We start from the raw sequence: 14,883 nt of genomic DNA on the forward strand, positions 1-14,883 counted from the left end.
TTCAAACCTCACGCCCGTGCTTGGCATTGAAAAGTAGTGTGGAAAATCCTTCTTCTGGGCATTTGGGGCTGCGGGACCTTGCCCAAACTGTTGGTAGGACCAGAACTTCACCACACCTTTTGGTCCAGTCCCCGAACACCATGGAATAACCCTTCGCGTGAGCCCAGCCTAAAATTCAAGCGGCAGGTATGTAAAGGGCCCCTTGGCTTGCAAATGGCGGACGCTGTTTTGATGTGTAGCGGCTAGAGAGTTTCCGTTATGAACTGTTGGACAGTTAAAATTTTATGTGAGCTTGTTCTGCTGTTCCTTCTTCGCGAAGGCCTGCGGGCGTCTTACCCTCATGACTCGCATCTACTTCAAGCCCCAGGGCGGCTCCAGTCGTGCAAACTTTAACAAGGCAAGAAAACCTAATTTCAAGAGCTCGCACATCCATCCCCGAAAGGACCTCAAGGAGGCCGAGGATACGCAGAAAGCAGATGATGGGTGGAGAAGCAAACTGGAGCCCAGCGCCATTGAGCAGATTGCAGATGGGCTCGAGAAAATGGTGCTTTCGTGGACAAATCAACCACATAAGGTGCCGCATTCCGACCCCGATTTCAAATTTCTGCATGGACATGATGACTCCAATAGCTTGCTCTCTTCGGATGCTCTTAAATCTGCTACGATGGAGTTTGTTGAAGACGCAGACCAGTTCTCCATTGGCACCAAAGAGACAACAATCAGCTTTGTTCACCACCATGAACAACATCATCATAATCATCAAGGTTTTAAACCAGGTCCACCCCCGCATAACCAGCAAAGGTTGATTGTTGACACAATTGGTGACCCCGATGGCTTTATGCAGGACATCATGAAAGGAGATATTCTCAAGAACGGTTTGCTTAGCATACAAAATGGGGATAGTGCCACTACAGATTATCACCAAATGAACAGCGCGGCGGGTGCTACCTCAGCTTTGTGGTACTTGACACCCACCCTTGCATTACCCAACACCCTCAGCTATGGCAAGGACTATGCAAATGTCCAGCAAAAGCCTGAGGATTTCCAGCAATTTGCCTGTGTTGATGGTGAAGGTGATGGGCATGTCGCACATGATGAGTTTTTGTGGCACAATGGAGATGCACATAGAAGATTTTCAACTTGTAGAGTGGAGGAAAATGAGACTGTGTCTAATGGTGCTGCTGTTGTTCATGATGGGAAAGTGCAAAGGGATAGCACAATGTCGGAAAAGATTTCCTGCAAACTTGAAGCACTTGGATCCAAAATCTGGAGCGAAACGGTGGAGATCAATGGTAATTTGTTTCAAATGAATGTAGGTTTGCACTAGTCATAATACTGATGCATAGATGCTGCATATAAATCAATCCTTTAGCCATGTGCTACTTTGTTTGGGCGTTGCTCATGGGGGTGGGTCTCTGAGGATCTACTTTCTTAACCTGACTGCTGTCTTTCTCCTCAAAAAAGGCACTTTTCTTCGAGAGAATTGAGAGGTGTTGTATCAGCCTGATCTACAGTGATGGATAGGAAGACTTTTGACTCCCTGTGTATTGGCATTGATACATTAGTGCACAGACAGCTGTACTGCATCACCACGGTCTAGAAGGAGATTCGATGGTTTTCTTGTTTACATTTGAATGTCTGTGACTCTTAAGTTTCGGCTTTTTTGTAAGGGCCAACATTCAACTTCAAATGAGAAATTGCAGAAATGAGGGACTTGGTTCATCTGTGTATGTCTAAGGGGTGTATCCATAAGCTTAAGCTTTACCTTTGTGTTTCTTCAGGGGTTAGTTGTGGTCCACCCCTCCCAATGAAATAGCAGAGAAATTGCTTTTGTTACGCCCACCTAGGCAAGGGTTCGATAATTCTGGCTTGTAGTGGAAAATAAAGAGTGCAACAGCTTGGGTTGTTTTCATGTTTCAAACAAGGTGTTTTGTGCTTGCTTTTGCTTGTTCTCTGTAGGTGGAACGAAGATAAAGGACTTGCTTGGTAGGAAGCTCGTTGCCATGAGCAATGGCTTTTCTGCCTTGGGGGTATATTCTTGATCTTTCACATATTTAAAAAGGAAATTGTTTTCGACATTTGTGGTTTACACCTTGAGTATAATCTGTTAGGGCACTGGAAACCCTGATGCTGATTATTACAAGAAGAAAGTTGAGGAACTTCAGATAGCCTTGCTGGAATGTGCAATGGAGTATGAAGTGAAGGTTACTCCATAAATTTTAAAAAATTACCAAAATTACCTTTGAAATTATAAGGATATCTTAACACCCCTGAAATTTGCGAAAATTCTCAAAAATAGATTGTATCAATTCTGGATGATTGCTCCAAATTTTGCATAGTTTATTCTTTCTGACTCTATTTTTAAGTGACTTATATATAAAAATGTTCACCAATGAGCTCACATGTAGAGGCATTTGTGTCATCGGTTGAGGGAGAACTAATCTTCCTATGAAGAGTTGCAAAAAAGAAAGTTTTGGAGATGATTGCGAGAATAACAAGGGGTATTTTTGGGAATCCTGAAAATAATTAAGGGCATTTTGGAATTTTTTGAAATTTGAGAGATATTTTTGGAATTCCCAAGTTTCAGGGGTATTTTGGTAATTTTCCCATAAATTTTTCGCATTATGCTTAGTATGGCTTTCACAATATTTAAGTTAGCACCTAGCTTGTCGGCATGGGGGTCGCTTATTACACTTTTGTGGACTTGAATGGTTACATTACAGATCGTTGAGATGAAAATGAAAGCATTGCATTCAAAGTCACAGGATCGACAAATTGAACCAGAAAAGGATAAAACTAGAGAGGCAAGAAGACTTGAGGAATTATGAAAAAAACTTATTATCTGTTATGTGATATATCAAAGTGCCTCATTTACAGGAACTGGAAAGTGGACACTCAGACAGCCTGAAAGATAAAAGGGATGCACAGAGGGTTGATTATCTGAAAAAACAGCTGTCGCGACTTCAGCGGGAGAAAGGAGCAGCTGCCCGAGAACTTTCTGATCTTCGAAAAAGAGAGAGGTTTACCTTGCCTTTTGTCTTTTGCTTTTGGTCACATATGGTTTTGCATCAATGTGTATTGATGGCTCCCACTCATGAAGCCTCTTATCCAAACATGAGTCGTTGTTGAGAGAAGAGATTTGTTCCTTGCTTTACCCTTCCTATGCTTAAGTACATCTTGGCAGAAAAGTTGCACTAGAACTTTACAAGCTTGGCGGGGCCAGGTAAGGTCACTGCTGCAAGTGTCTTTTGTGGTGACGGAGAAAGCCCTCATCTGCATCTGCTGAAGTGTGTAGAAGAAAGCGAGGCGATAAATGGACCGGGGATGAAGAGAGAGAGAGAGAGAGAGAGAGAGAGAGAGAGAGAGAGAGAGAGAGAGAGAGAGAGAGAGAGAGAGGTACCTGGAACAAGAGGTTGCACAAGGCGGTGCTACGATAAAACGAGGTGCACAATTTTTGGAACCCACCCTCCTCCTAGACGAGGGACTCCTACATACTTTTCAGCACCGATCGCGTCGGTGTGGATTTGAACATGTGACTCCACGGAGCCAGTGAGGTAACGAGGAGCTTCCTGCCCATTTGGTGGGGGGCAGATTGCAGCTTTTTCTTAAAGTGTCTTGCTCTGTTTTTTTTCCAAGAAAAAGATCCTTTTGTTAGTTAATAAAACTACCCATGGGGCTACAACCTGCCCCAACAAAAGGGGGGGGGGGGGGGGGCGTACATCAGCATGAGGGGAGACTCTCCCAATGAAAAACTGAGATATGTACAATGAAGGCTAATTCAAGATATTGGAGGGGGAAACGACCACTGTCACGTGACACATCCCAACCCTATGTGTCCGTGGACAAGCTACACCACAGCAGGGTTCAGTCAGTCCGATCAAGTTAGATTAGCAGTGATCTGGCACTTTTGTGAGTCTATTCGTAGACTGTGCATGCCTAGTCACTTAGCATAGATGCATATCCTCCGGTTGCGCACAGCATGATCATCGGAATTCCCATGAGAATCCATTAGCATCAGTTAGGGGAATTTTCCAGTGCATTTAGCCTATTTTTCTATTTATTGGTTATTTTCACTTATTATTTTTAAGTGACTTTCCTACAAAAGTAGGTAGGGCAATTTTGCTAAGTTAATATATAAGCAAACCAAAGTTCACACTTTCTGACAGAAGAGGCAGCAGGAGCTTCCCGCTCAACAGGCAACTTCTCAGTAGTACCTCCCCCCCCCCTCATGACCCTCTAGCGTTTTGCTTCTCCCCCTCATCCCTCGCGTTTCCTACAGCAGTAGGCCTTCGCCATTGATCACCAGCACCAAAGCGGTTGCAGATTCCTGCCATCGCCAGCATACTCCTCAGCACTACCATTAGTGTTTTTGACATCACTAACGCCAGCATGATCTCAGCTTTCCCAGCGTTTTTCAGCATGATCAAAAACGCAGATTTCAGCCATTGGAAAACACAGGTTTTCAGCAGTTAGAACAGTAGCAGATCAGCCCCATTCAGTTGCAGATGATTCCCCAAGTTTAGCCCAAGAAAACGCAGCCAAAACAGTCATTTTCAGCCACCGAAACAGTCCCCGAATTCAGCGATTAGAAGCCTACAGATTTCAGCCATCGAGTCGTCGTCGTCATCGCCGTCGTCGTCATCGGCATAGTCCCATTGCATCAATCCATTGCATACGCATTGTACACCTTTGTGCAATCAAAGAATAGACCACTCCCGCCGACGAGAGTGGGGCCTTCGGGGGAGGGTTTTACAACCTCTCGGTGTCGTATCTCTTCTCTCTCCTTCTCTCAGTCTCATTCACTTGCACGCACAATATCCACTCACTTTGTTCGTGATCATAGCACTCTCCATAAAGACGGAAAGTTCTCTCGTTCCCTAAGAACTAAAAGGAACCTTGAGCAATAAAGATCACTAATCTTGAGAAAATACAACATTCATTCCGTTGCACCTTACATTGGTATCAGAGCTTTGGAAGTGTTCTGCATTACTCAAGGAAAGAACCACAAGATCCACAAGAATTTTTTTTGCTTGTTGCGATCGCACGAACCCAAGTTTACTTGGGCGTGGCGATTCCTAATCGTGTTTTGTTGAAGAGTGACAGGAATCCCAAGAAAGAAGGGCTTGTCCAGCCTCCCCTTGTGTCTCTTTTCACTCATTGAGAGCGGACCGTGCACTTAGCGACCGGCCAATCGACGTGAGGTGGGAAAAAGCAACCTTGGTGTGAGCGCAAGGCCGCCAAGGGGTGCGCCTGCAGAAAAGGGTAGAACTCGGTTGAAGAGAAGATCCTTCTCCAACGCGATTTGCAAGCGAAAGAAAACCTCAAGAACCTCAAGAACCCAAGACCCTCAAAACTCAAGAACCTCAAGAACCCAAGATTCTCACGAATCAAGGACCTCAAGAACCCAAGTTCCTCGCGAACTTCAGAACCCAAGATTATAGTGCATGGTCGTCACCCGAAGCGGAATGGATACTTCGCATACAGGTGATGAGCATGAGAGAGGTGGGGAGGATTTTTCCCTACCAGGAGACTTTTTCGACCCTCCCCCTTCGCCATCTACACCATGAGTTGCACTCACTCCTATGGAGATGATGGTCAAGTCGCTGTTGGACATGATGACACAACAACAAGAAACGAATCGAGTTGCATTGGCACAACTCGCAAGCAAAGCTGAAGAACAAGCAGCAAAGGACCGTGCGCTTGGAAGCCAAAGAACGACAAGCCAAATTAGATCGTGAATTCAAAGAAAGAAAAGCAGAAAGGGAACGCAGACAAGTAGAGAACAGAGAAATACAAGCAGAATTTTATCGCGAGACCAAAGCACGACTGCAAGAGATGTTGCGACTTTTTTCTCAAGTGCCGACACCGATGCAACAGATTCGGGAAAAGAAGACTCTCTCAGTCTCTTCTTCTCCAAAGCATGACACACAGGATTTGCATGATTGTGTGAAGCATGATGATGATTTGATTGACAATGACTTGCATGATGATTTGAAGCACAATGATAAGCATGATGATTTGGATGCCAATGATTTGCATAATGATTTGGATGACAATGACAAGCATGATGATTTGCATGATCAAGACGTGATTTCTCACAAGCATGATAAATTGCATGAAGATGATGTGATTGTTCACAAGGATGATGTGTTAGTTGTTGCTTTTTCTAGCGAAGCTAACCTCTTTGTAGATTCGATCAATCACAAAGAATCAATCTTGGCTTTCGAGTCGAGATCCACAGATCCCCCACAAGAAGATTCGATAGATCCCGAAGAACCGATCTTGGCTCTCGAGCCTTGGTTCAAGGAACCCTCACAGGAAGTATTGTGTGTTCGCATGATTGATACGCACGCATTGTTCGAATGTTTCATTCGTGAAGGTTTCATGTATTTTAGTCAGCATCGTTATGTGATCCCTTTTCCTAGGCATGACATATTGTATGTTGAGCACGTTTCTCTCATGGATGAGCACGAATGTATGCGGATTTTTCGTGAAAAGTTGAAAAGTTTGTATGTAAGGAAGTCGCATTCCATGTCTCTTCCTTGGCATGACATAGTTTCCGACAGAGAACATGATAGTATGAGCACCAAGCATGGGCATTTCCATTGTGATTTGCCACAGTTGATTGATTTCGATCAAACAGAAAAGATTCGATCGCATTGTTTGCATGTGTTGGATGAACGGTTTGTCACTCCGTCTTTACGTTCATCTACATTGCATACACAATCTTTAGAGAAGACAATATTTTTTTCCTTCACTTTACATGGAATAGGTATGTTCATGGTTTTGTGTTGGAGATGGTTTTAGGAATTTTCAGCCATGGAGATTCTTGAAGACGAAAGAAGCAGGTCTCTCGACGAAGTTGAAGCATCGAAGAAGCCACTGAAGACTTTGAGTGGCTTTCGACGCGGCCCAAAGAAGCAAGCGTTGCAGACCTTTATGAAGTTCAAGTACCGCTCGACCCACACAGCAGAGTGGGCCGGCGAAGAGTCCCTTCTAGGATTCCGGATGCTGTTGGTGACCTCCCTCGATGTCATACACTTCGGTACCAGTACCTCACTTTGAAAAGGAGGGGATGTCACGTGACACATCCCAACCCTAGGTGTCCGTGGACAAGCTACACCACAGCAGGGTTCAGTCAGTCTGATCAAGTTAGATCAGCAGTGATCTGACACTTTTGTGAGTCTATTCGTAGACCGTGCATGCCCAGTCACTTAGCATAGATGCATATCCTCCGGTTGCACACAGCACGATCATCGGAATTCCCATGAGAATCCATTAGCATCAGTTAGGGGAATTTTCCAGTGCATTTAGCCTATTTTCCTATTTATTGGTTATTTTCACTTATTATTTTTAAGTGACTTTCCTACAAAAGTAGGTAGGGCAATTTTGCTAAGTTAATATATAAACAAACCAAAGTTCACACTGTCACCAGCGTGTGACTACTATCTATCCTTTTTGTTGATTTCTTTCTTATTATCTATTTACTTTCACTTTTTGGAAACACCCCTCGGGAAATCTAACTGCCCTGCATTGCATAGCTAGTGTGGAACTGTCCAGAGGGAGTCCAGGCCTGAGGGCAAGAGAGCACTAAGGTTGGACAAGGACTATGGTTAGCCAAGTGGGGTCATTGACTAGCCAAAGTGGAATCCTTTGCTACAGAGGCTACATTTCAGTTCTGGATGTGGCCGCAGTGTACAAAGAGGGTCGGATGACCTAGAAAGATACAATGGCAGCATCTCCAAAAATTTAGGGAACTGCTATTTTGGGACCTGAAAATGTCTTCGCGTCATTACGTGCAGTTTGACATGGGGATCATTTTGTTACTCTGTGGCCAAGTCAACAGAGGCTGCAGGTGAGATATTTTTAGACCCGAGGGTCTAAAGCGGGAAAATGCACAAATGAGTGACACTTGGCACTCTGAGGCCAATTTACTACTTATAGAGAAGGCAAAAACGTGATTTATAGCTGGGAGGCTCATTTTGCAAGTCTCGATCACAGGTTAAGAGCTATGGAGTGCTTGCTTTCCCTCTTATGCACAGTGCGGTGCCAGGAGTGATGCCCTGCACGCTACGCACTGCCCTCTCTCTCCCCTTTGGTAGTATGTTATGCCCCTCTAGTGGGCTCTTCATTTGACCAATGTACAGTTGTGTGGGTTCATGTGCGATTGCCGAGGCAAGAGCCTCTTGCACAGGTACTGGATTAGCTAGCGGCTAATCCCCCCGCAGGTACAGGTGAATTCGGAGAGGTTTCATGCCAGAAATCTCGTCCCATTCAAAGGGCAAGTAGCCCTACAGGTGCGGGAGCTCGAGGACTTGCTACGGATGCGACCGGCACGCGAAACGGAGCCCGAAACAGTAAATTACAGCCTGCTGTGTATTTTTGCAGGTTTAGGGTTTTGGCCCTAAACGGACCCTAATACCCCCAGGAGGTTCGGGGACGCAAGGGGACCAATGAACAGGTGATCTGGCGCATTTTCAGGGCTGAAAACAGAGAATTCAGCGTGCTGCAGATTCTCGACAGGTTTTGCAAAGTGCCCGTATGCGTCGGGAAAGTCAGTCAATGCGTGGGAATACTGACTGTGAAGGGTTCTAGTACAGTTATGTTGCCGAAATCGGGCTGGAACAGTGGAAATTCAGCCGAGTTTGTGCGGGGCAGCTTGTAGGAACCACAGCGTTTATTCCCTCTTTTGAACAATAAAGAAATACCGAAAGGGGCGCCTAAGTTAGGGGCCAATCTAGTGTCCGTCTACTCATACAGGTGCAATCTAGCAGCCTGTATCCCTCTCCCCTTTGTTGTGTCTTGAAAGTACAGGTAAAATAGACGACTAATAATGGGTGAAAGCTAAATCAAGGTTTGAAGTAAAGTCTACCGCCCTTTTTGGATTGAACAGGCCGGTTTCATGGTTCCATCGACGGGATTAAATCACTTTTTCCCATAGAAGTGAGCCTTGGTCAGTTTTGGGCTTGAAGACACAGGGGATCATAGACGAGACACAGGGAATTGCAATTATGGCTGACAGACCAGATGATGTGACTGAAGAGGTTTCCTCTTCACAGGGTCAACAGACACATGAAGTGGGTGAGTCCTCAAGACCACCACAGACAGATGACGATATATTCAGGACCCAGTTGGCTACTGCTGTGGCTATGTTCACACAAGTAATGCAGAACCCGAGGTTTTTAGCCTTTCTGCAACCTCCTGTTCCGTCTCAGCAAGTTGGGTCACTGGATCATATTCAAAAGCCTGTTAAGGCTCGAGCACAGGTGATTCATACCGCACAGTCAATGGAAACACCTGTACACTTGACGGAGAACATGCAGTCTCCACAACCTATGCCTAAGGTGCAAGAACAGGTGGCTGAGATGCCAGTCTTTCAGGCTGTACCAGTTCAGCCCGCCACCTTTCAGCAGCCTATAGCTGGTTCTAATGGGCAGGGAAGCAACCTACAGGCTATGCAACAGGTCTTCCCACCACCTTCAGTACACCCTGGCTATTTTGGAGGTGGATCGGTATTCCAGAGCATGGCTGGTCATGCACCTGGAAATCAGTTTTACACGCTAGGAACAGTGTTTGGGGGTGCTCAAACGATGATGCCTAACCCCATGTATGGTGTCACGGGTATGCAACCAGGGTTTCAGAGCACTCAGGGCCAATTTGGGATGCCACAGGCAAATTTTGGTATGGCTGGAATTACAAATCAGCAGCCAAATATGGCATTTCCAGGTCAAGTTAATAGCGGCCAAGGAACACAGATGAACCCTAATAGTGTTCCCATGTTTCAGTCACTTCCATATGACAATTTAACGCCGCTGGAGAGGCCAACTCCGTACAAAGAAGGTGGCAAAGGTGTGACTTTCACGACCTTTACAGGGTTTGATGACAGGAAGAAGGCTCTTTCATTCCTCCAGCAGTTTGACAAGGCCTATGCAGGGGGAAATTTTACAGAGGCCTCAAAGGTCCGCAAGGCAGCCACTTTCTTGACAGGGAATGCGGGACAATGGTGGACAACTTTATTGCTTCAAGGGCAAGCTCCGTCCACATGGATTTACTTCAAGCAGATTTTTGCAGCAGCATGGCTATCTGATGACTTTGAAGCAGATGTCATGACAGAATGGCACCAGCTAAATGCTGCCACTTGCAGAAATCTGGATGATTACAATCGGAAGTTTTGGAAAGCTCTACTTCCAGTAACTTCCTATAGGTTTGTGCCATTGACAGAACATATTGAAAAATACTGTTGTGGCCTACCCAAAGGATTGAGAAAATACTGCACGAAGACAAAAGTCACTACTTTGACGCAGCTCATCGAGGTAGCAAACACTGGCATGGTTTGCTCAAGGGAGAAGATTGTGAATTTAACACTGGCGTCAAGGCAGGATCAGGCAAGAAAAATTCAGCCAAGAAGCACGTTCCCAATGAGGCTCCTAAAGGGACTCAGGGGTCAGCCAACGCAGGGAAAGACAAAGCTACGGCTGAATCAAAAAAAGGACCAGCAAAGAAATGGAAAAGACGTTTTCCTCGCAAGTCAGAAGAGCAAAAGAAGGTCCTGAGGACAGAAAACAAATGCTTTATATGTGAGCAGCCTGGCCACATTGCTTACAATTGTCCTACAAAGAAAAGGCCAGCTGATTCTGATGACAAGGAAGACAAGAAAGGAAAGAAGCCCATGGCTGGTCTAGTGCCAGATATGGTGGACGACAAGCCAAATTAAGATGCAAGTGAGCTTTGCAGAGCATGGGGAAAGGTCAGGGATCAAACAGTGCTTATCTTCTTTGATCCAGGTGCCAAAGCCAACTTTATTTCCCCAGAATTGGCTTCAAAGTTGGGAATCAGACCTGAAGAGATGGGGTATACAGCAGAGGCAGGTTTGGCATGTCCTGGCCATACAGAGGCTGTGACACCCATCATTGGAAAGTTGCGTCTACATATCCAGTCCTATGTAGATGCTGAAGAATTTTACATCATGCCACTGGACGGATGTGATGTGTTGTTAGGTATTCCTTGGTTGTTTCGTGTACAGGGAATCATGGATGCCTACAACAAAAAGATCACTGTACAGAGCAGGGGAAAGACTCATATTCTGGATGTAAAGCTTAAAGGGGAGTCTATTCCTACTGTATCAGCTTCTGCTATTACTTTTGTAATGAAAAAGCATCTTTCTGCGTACTTGGTTTTTGCACGTGAAGTGTCAGATTGTGATGAATCAAATTTATCTGTGCTAGATAAAGAAAGGTCAATGTTTTTACAACAGTATAGTGACTGTTTTTTCGATTCATTACCGTCTCAATTACCGCCAGAGAGACCCGAGGACCACGCGATAGATTTGGTGCCATGCAGTAGCCCACCAAATAAGCCTCCGTACAGGGTTAGTGCGGCTCAGCAGAAAGAGATAATGGGCCAAGTACAGGAGTTGTTAGAAAAGGGGCTGATTCAGACCAGTTCATCTCCATTCTGTTCTCCAGTGTTGTTGGTGCAGAAAAAGGATGGCTCATGGCGTATGTGCATCGACTACCGTGCACTGAACAAGAATACCATCAAGAATAGGTTTCCTATACCTAGAATTGATGATATTATGGACAAATTAGGAGCAACAGCTATGTTTAGCAGGATAGATCTAAAGAGTGGGTACCATCAGATCCGCATTAGATCAGAGGATGTGCACAAGACTGCTTTTAGAACAATGTTTGGCCTTTATGAATTTTTAGTGATGCCCTTTGGTCTCACAAATGCTCCTGCTACGTTCAATAGGATGATGGACAGAATTTTCCGTCCACACCAGCAGTTTGTTGGTACATTCTTTGATGACATGATAGTCTACTCAAAGAATGAAGAGGAGCATAGGCATCACTTGGCCATTGTGTTCAAAGAGCTACGCAGTCATAGGTTGCTCATCAATGCAAAGAAAAGTGAGTTTTTTCTGGAAGAGATTCACTTTCTGGGACACATTGTCTCAAAGGATGGTGTCATAATGGATCCTGCAAAAGTTGAAGCGATCAAGTCATGGCCAAATTTGAAGACGGTGCATGATGTCCGAAGCTTTTTGGGACTATGCTCCTATTACAGACGGTTTATCCGAAATTTCGCTGAGATTGCTTCACCTTTACATGCTCTTCAAAAGAAGGCAGTCACCTTTAGATGGACACAGAAAGAGATTTCAGCTTTTAATCTCTTAAAGGAAAAGATGACTTCAGATCCAGTCATTGTGTTGCCAGATCTTAGGAAGTCATTTGTGGTGGAGTGTGATGCCTGCGGTAGTAGCATTGGTGCAGTGCTAATGCAAGATGGCAGGGTAGTAGCCTATGAGAGCAGAATTTTGCAAGGGCCAGAGATGACCATGCAGGTCTATGAGAAAGAGTTACTGGCTGTGATTCATGCGCTCTTAAGTTGGAAACACTACCTGCTAGGTGCAGATTTCGTTGTCCAAACGGACCATCAAACCTTGCGATACTTCTTGACACAAACAAAGTTATCTGAGAAGCATATGCGATGGGCAAATATCTTGTCCATGTTCCATTTTCAGATTGTGCATGTGGAAGGCAAGAAGAACGTTGTGGCTGATGCCTTGTCAAGGAAGCCACAAATTTCAGCTGTGTCAATTCCTTATCATCATGAACTTGATGATATGAGAGAACAGTATGAAAATGATGAAGATTTTGCAAGGGTCTTCGAGCAACTAATGGATGGACAACGTCATGAACACTATCTTCTTAAAGACGGGTTCATGATGATGCATGGCAGATTGTGTGTCACAAAGCCATTGCGACGCAAAGTTATGGAAGAGAGTCATGGCCCACCGTATGCAGGGCATCATGGTATCGATGCTACAGTTAAAGCGGTTGAGACATTCTTCTATTGGCTTACATTGAGAAGAGATGTGGATGCCTTTGTGCGAGAATGCCTAATATGCCAAAAGGTCAAGTTTGACAGGCAAAAGGCACCAGGGTTATTGCAACCACTACCTATTCCAGATAAACCATGGGAAAGTATTGCTATGGATTTTATCTTTGATCTTCCGAGAACGCAGACAGGAAACGATGGTATTTGGACCATTATTTGCAGATTCAGCAAACAGGCTCATTTTATTCCTGTCAGGAAGAAGATAAAGCCAGATCAGATGGCACGCTTGTTTATGAGCAATATTTTCAAGTATCATGGCATGCCACAGTCGATTGTTAGCGACCGTGATCCACGCATGACAAGTTTGTTCTGGAGAGGCTTGTTTGAGAATATGGGCACCACGCTCAAATTCTCTTCGTCATTTCATCCTCAAACAGACGGGCAGTCAGAAGAGGCAAATTCTACTGTCCTAGATCTGCTGAAGTGCTATGTGTCAGAGCATAAAGGAAAGTGGGAGCAGTATTTGCCATTGGTGGGGTATGCATACAATAATACAGTGCATTCATCAACTGGCAAGGCACCCTTTGAGATAGTTGAAGGTGGCAAGAAAGTTCCTCCCATACTGCATACAAAGGACAAGATATTTGAAGCAGATAAGTATGTTCAGGACATGGATGAAATGTACAAGAAGGTCAAAGTGGCCTTAGAAAAGACTCAGGCAAAGCAAAAGAAAGCAGCTGATCGTCACTGTCGTGAAGTGGTATATTCACTTGGGTGATTGGGTGCTTTTACGCTTTGAAAAGGCAAGGTTAAAGAAGATGAAGGGCAAGGAAAGACTGTTTCCAAAGCTCAGCATGCGTTACTATGGGCCTTTTCAAGTGTGCGACATAATCAGTGATATTGCATATAGGCTGAAATTGCCTGACAGTTGGAAGATTCACAATGCGTTTCATGTGAGTCTTCTCAGACCCTATGTGGGTGATGTGCCAGAAGATATGCCAGCTGAAGATCAGCCGGAAGTCGAGGAACTTGACGAGATCTTGGTCCCTGAACAGATTTTGGCACACAAAGAAAGGAAAGTGAAAGGCAAGGTTGCTAGGCGTTACTTGGTAAAGTTCAGAAACTATCCACCAATGGATGCTAAGTGGATGGAAGAAGGTGAACTTGCAGAGTCACCAACTGTGTTATCACTTTACCTGGAAGCCTTCGATTTGCAACCTACCTTGACCCCTTGAGTTTCAAAGCTACATGGATTGTCAGTGTGACAATGGCTTCTGAAACAAATGATGTACATGGTATTTAAAGTGAGCTCAAATCAAATACCTGTTACATGAATGTTAGAGCTGTACAGATTGTCAGTTTGGCAATTGCTCTTATGGAATGTCCAAAAGTTTGGTTAGTGCTATAGAAGTGAGTATTTCTTGTCAGTTTGTCAAGGATACAATGATTCCTTCTATTGAAGAGTACATGTGTAACTGCATTCTTAAACTGTCGGTTTGGGTATGCTCGAAAGTGTTACGGGATCCAACGTGTACTATAAGACAGTGGCAAAATGTGCAGCTACCATTTTGTCATTGGAAAGTTAGTGACTCAAAGCAATGGCAGAGTGCGAAGCTACCACTATGTCATTGGGACAGGGTTCACACGCAGGCAATACATGAGTCGACGAGGTGTTGAATACACTAGGGTTGACAATGAGCATGTATGTGTCGTATATGTGTCGACAGGTGTTGAATACATCAGTGTTGACAGTAAGCATTTACGACATAGATGCAAACGAGGACGTTTGAGATTTCAAGAGGGGGGTATGTCACCAGCGTGTGACTACTATCTATCCTTTTTGTTGATTTCTTTCTTATTATCTATTTACTTTCACTTTTTGGAAACACCCCTCGGGAAATCTAACTGCCCTGCATTGCATAGCTAGTGTGGAACTGTCCAGAGGGAGTCCAGGCCTGAGGGCAAGAGAGCACTAAGATTGGACAAGGACTATGGTTAGCCAAGTGGGGTCATTGACTAGCCAAAGTGGAATCCTTTGCTACA

At 44.7% G+C, this 14,883-nt stretch overlaps 1 protein-coding gene across 5 annotated transcripts in view; it reads left to right on the plus strand.

Moving 5' to 3' along the window:
- The first annotated feature begins 201 nt into the window (after positions 1–201).
- The window catches only part of LOC147423533 (uncharacterized), a 49,399-nt gene continuing 34,717 nt past the window's right edge, over positions 202–14,883 (plus strand). For 2 of the 5 annotated variants that reach the window (XM_086502028.1, XM_086502031.1), the window contains exons 1-5: positions 203–1,292; positions 1,960–2,030; positions 2,112–2,204; positions 2,724–2,804; positions 2,878–3,020. In XM_086502028.1, coding sequence (XP_086358154.1) covers positions 341–1,292; positions 1,960–2,030; positions 2,112–2,204; positions 2,724–2,804; positions 2,878–3,020 — 1,340 coding nt within the window. In that variant the 5' untranslated portion in view covers positions 203–340. Of the gene's footprint in view, positions 1,293–1,959; positions 2,031–2,111; positions 2,205–2,723; positions 2,805–2,877; positions 3,021–14,883 lie in introns of all 5 variants that reach the window. The other 3 variants (XM_086502032.1, XM_086502029.1, XM_086502030.1) reach the window with 3 other exon arrangements.

This window comes from Adiantum capillus-veneris, chromosome 26 (genome assembly GCF_014529385.1).
Source record: "Adiantum capillus-veneris isolate H3 chromosome 26, ASM1452938v2, whole genome shotgun sequence".
Lineage (NCBI taxonomy): Eukaryota > Viridiplantae > Streptophyta > Polypodiopsida > Polypodiales > Pteridaceae > Adiantum > Adiantum capillus-veneris.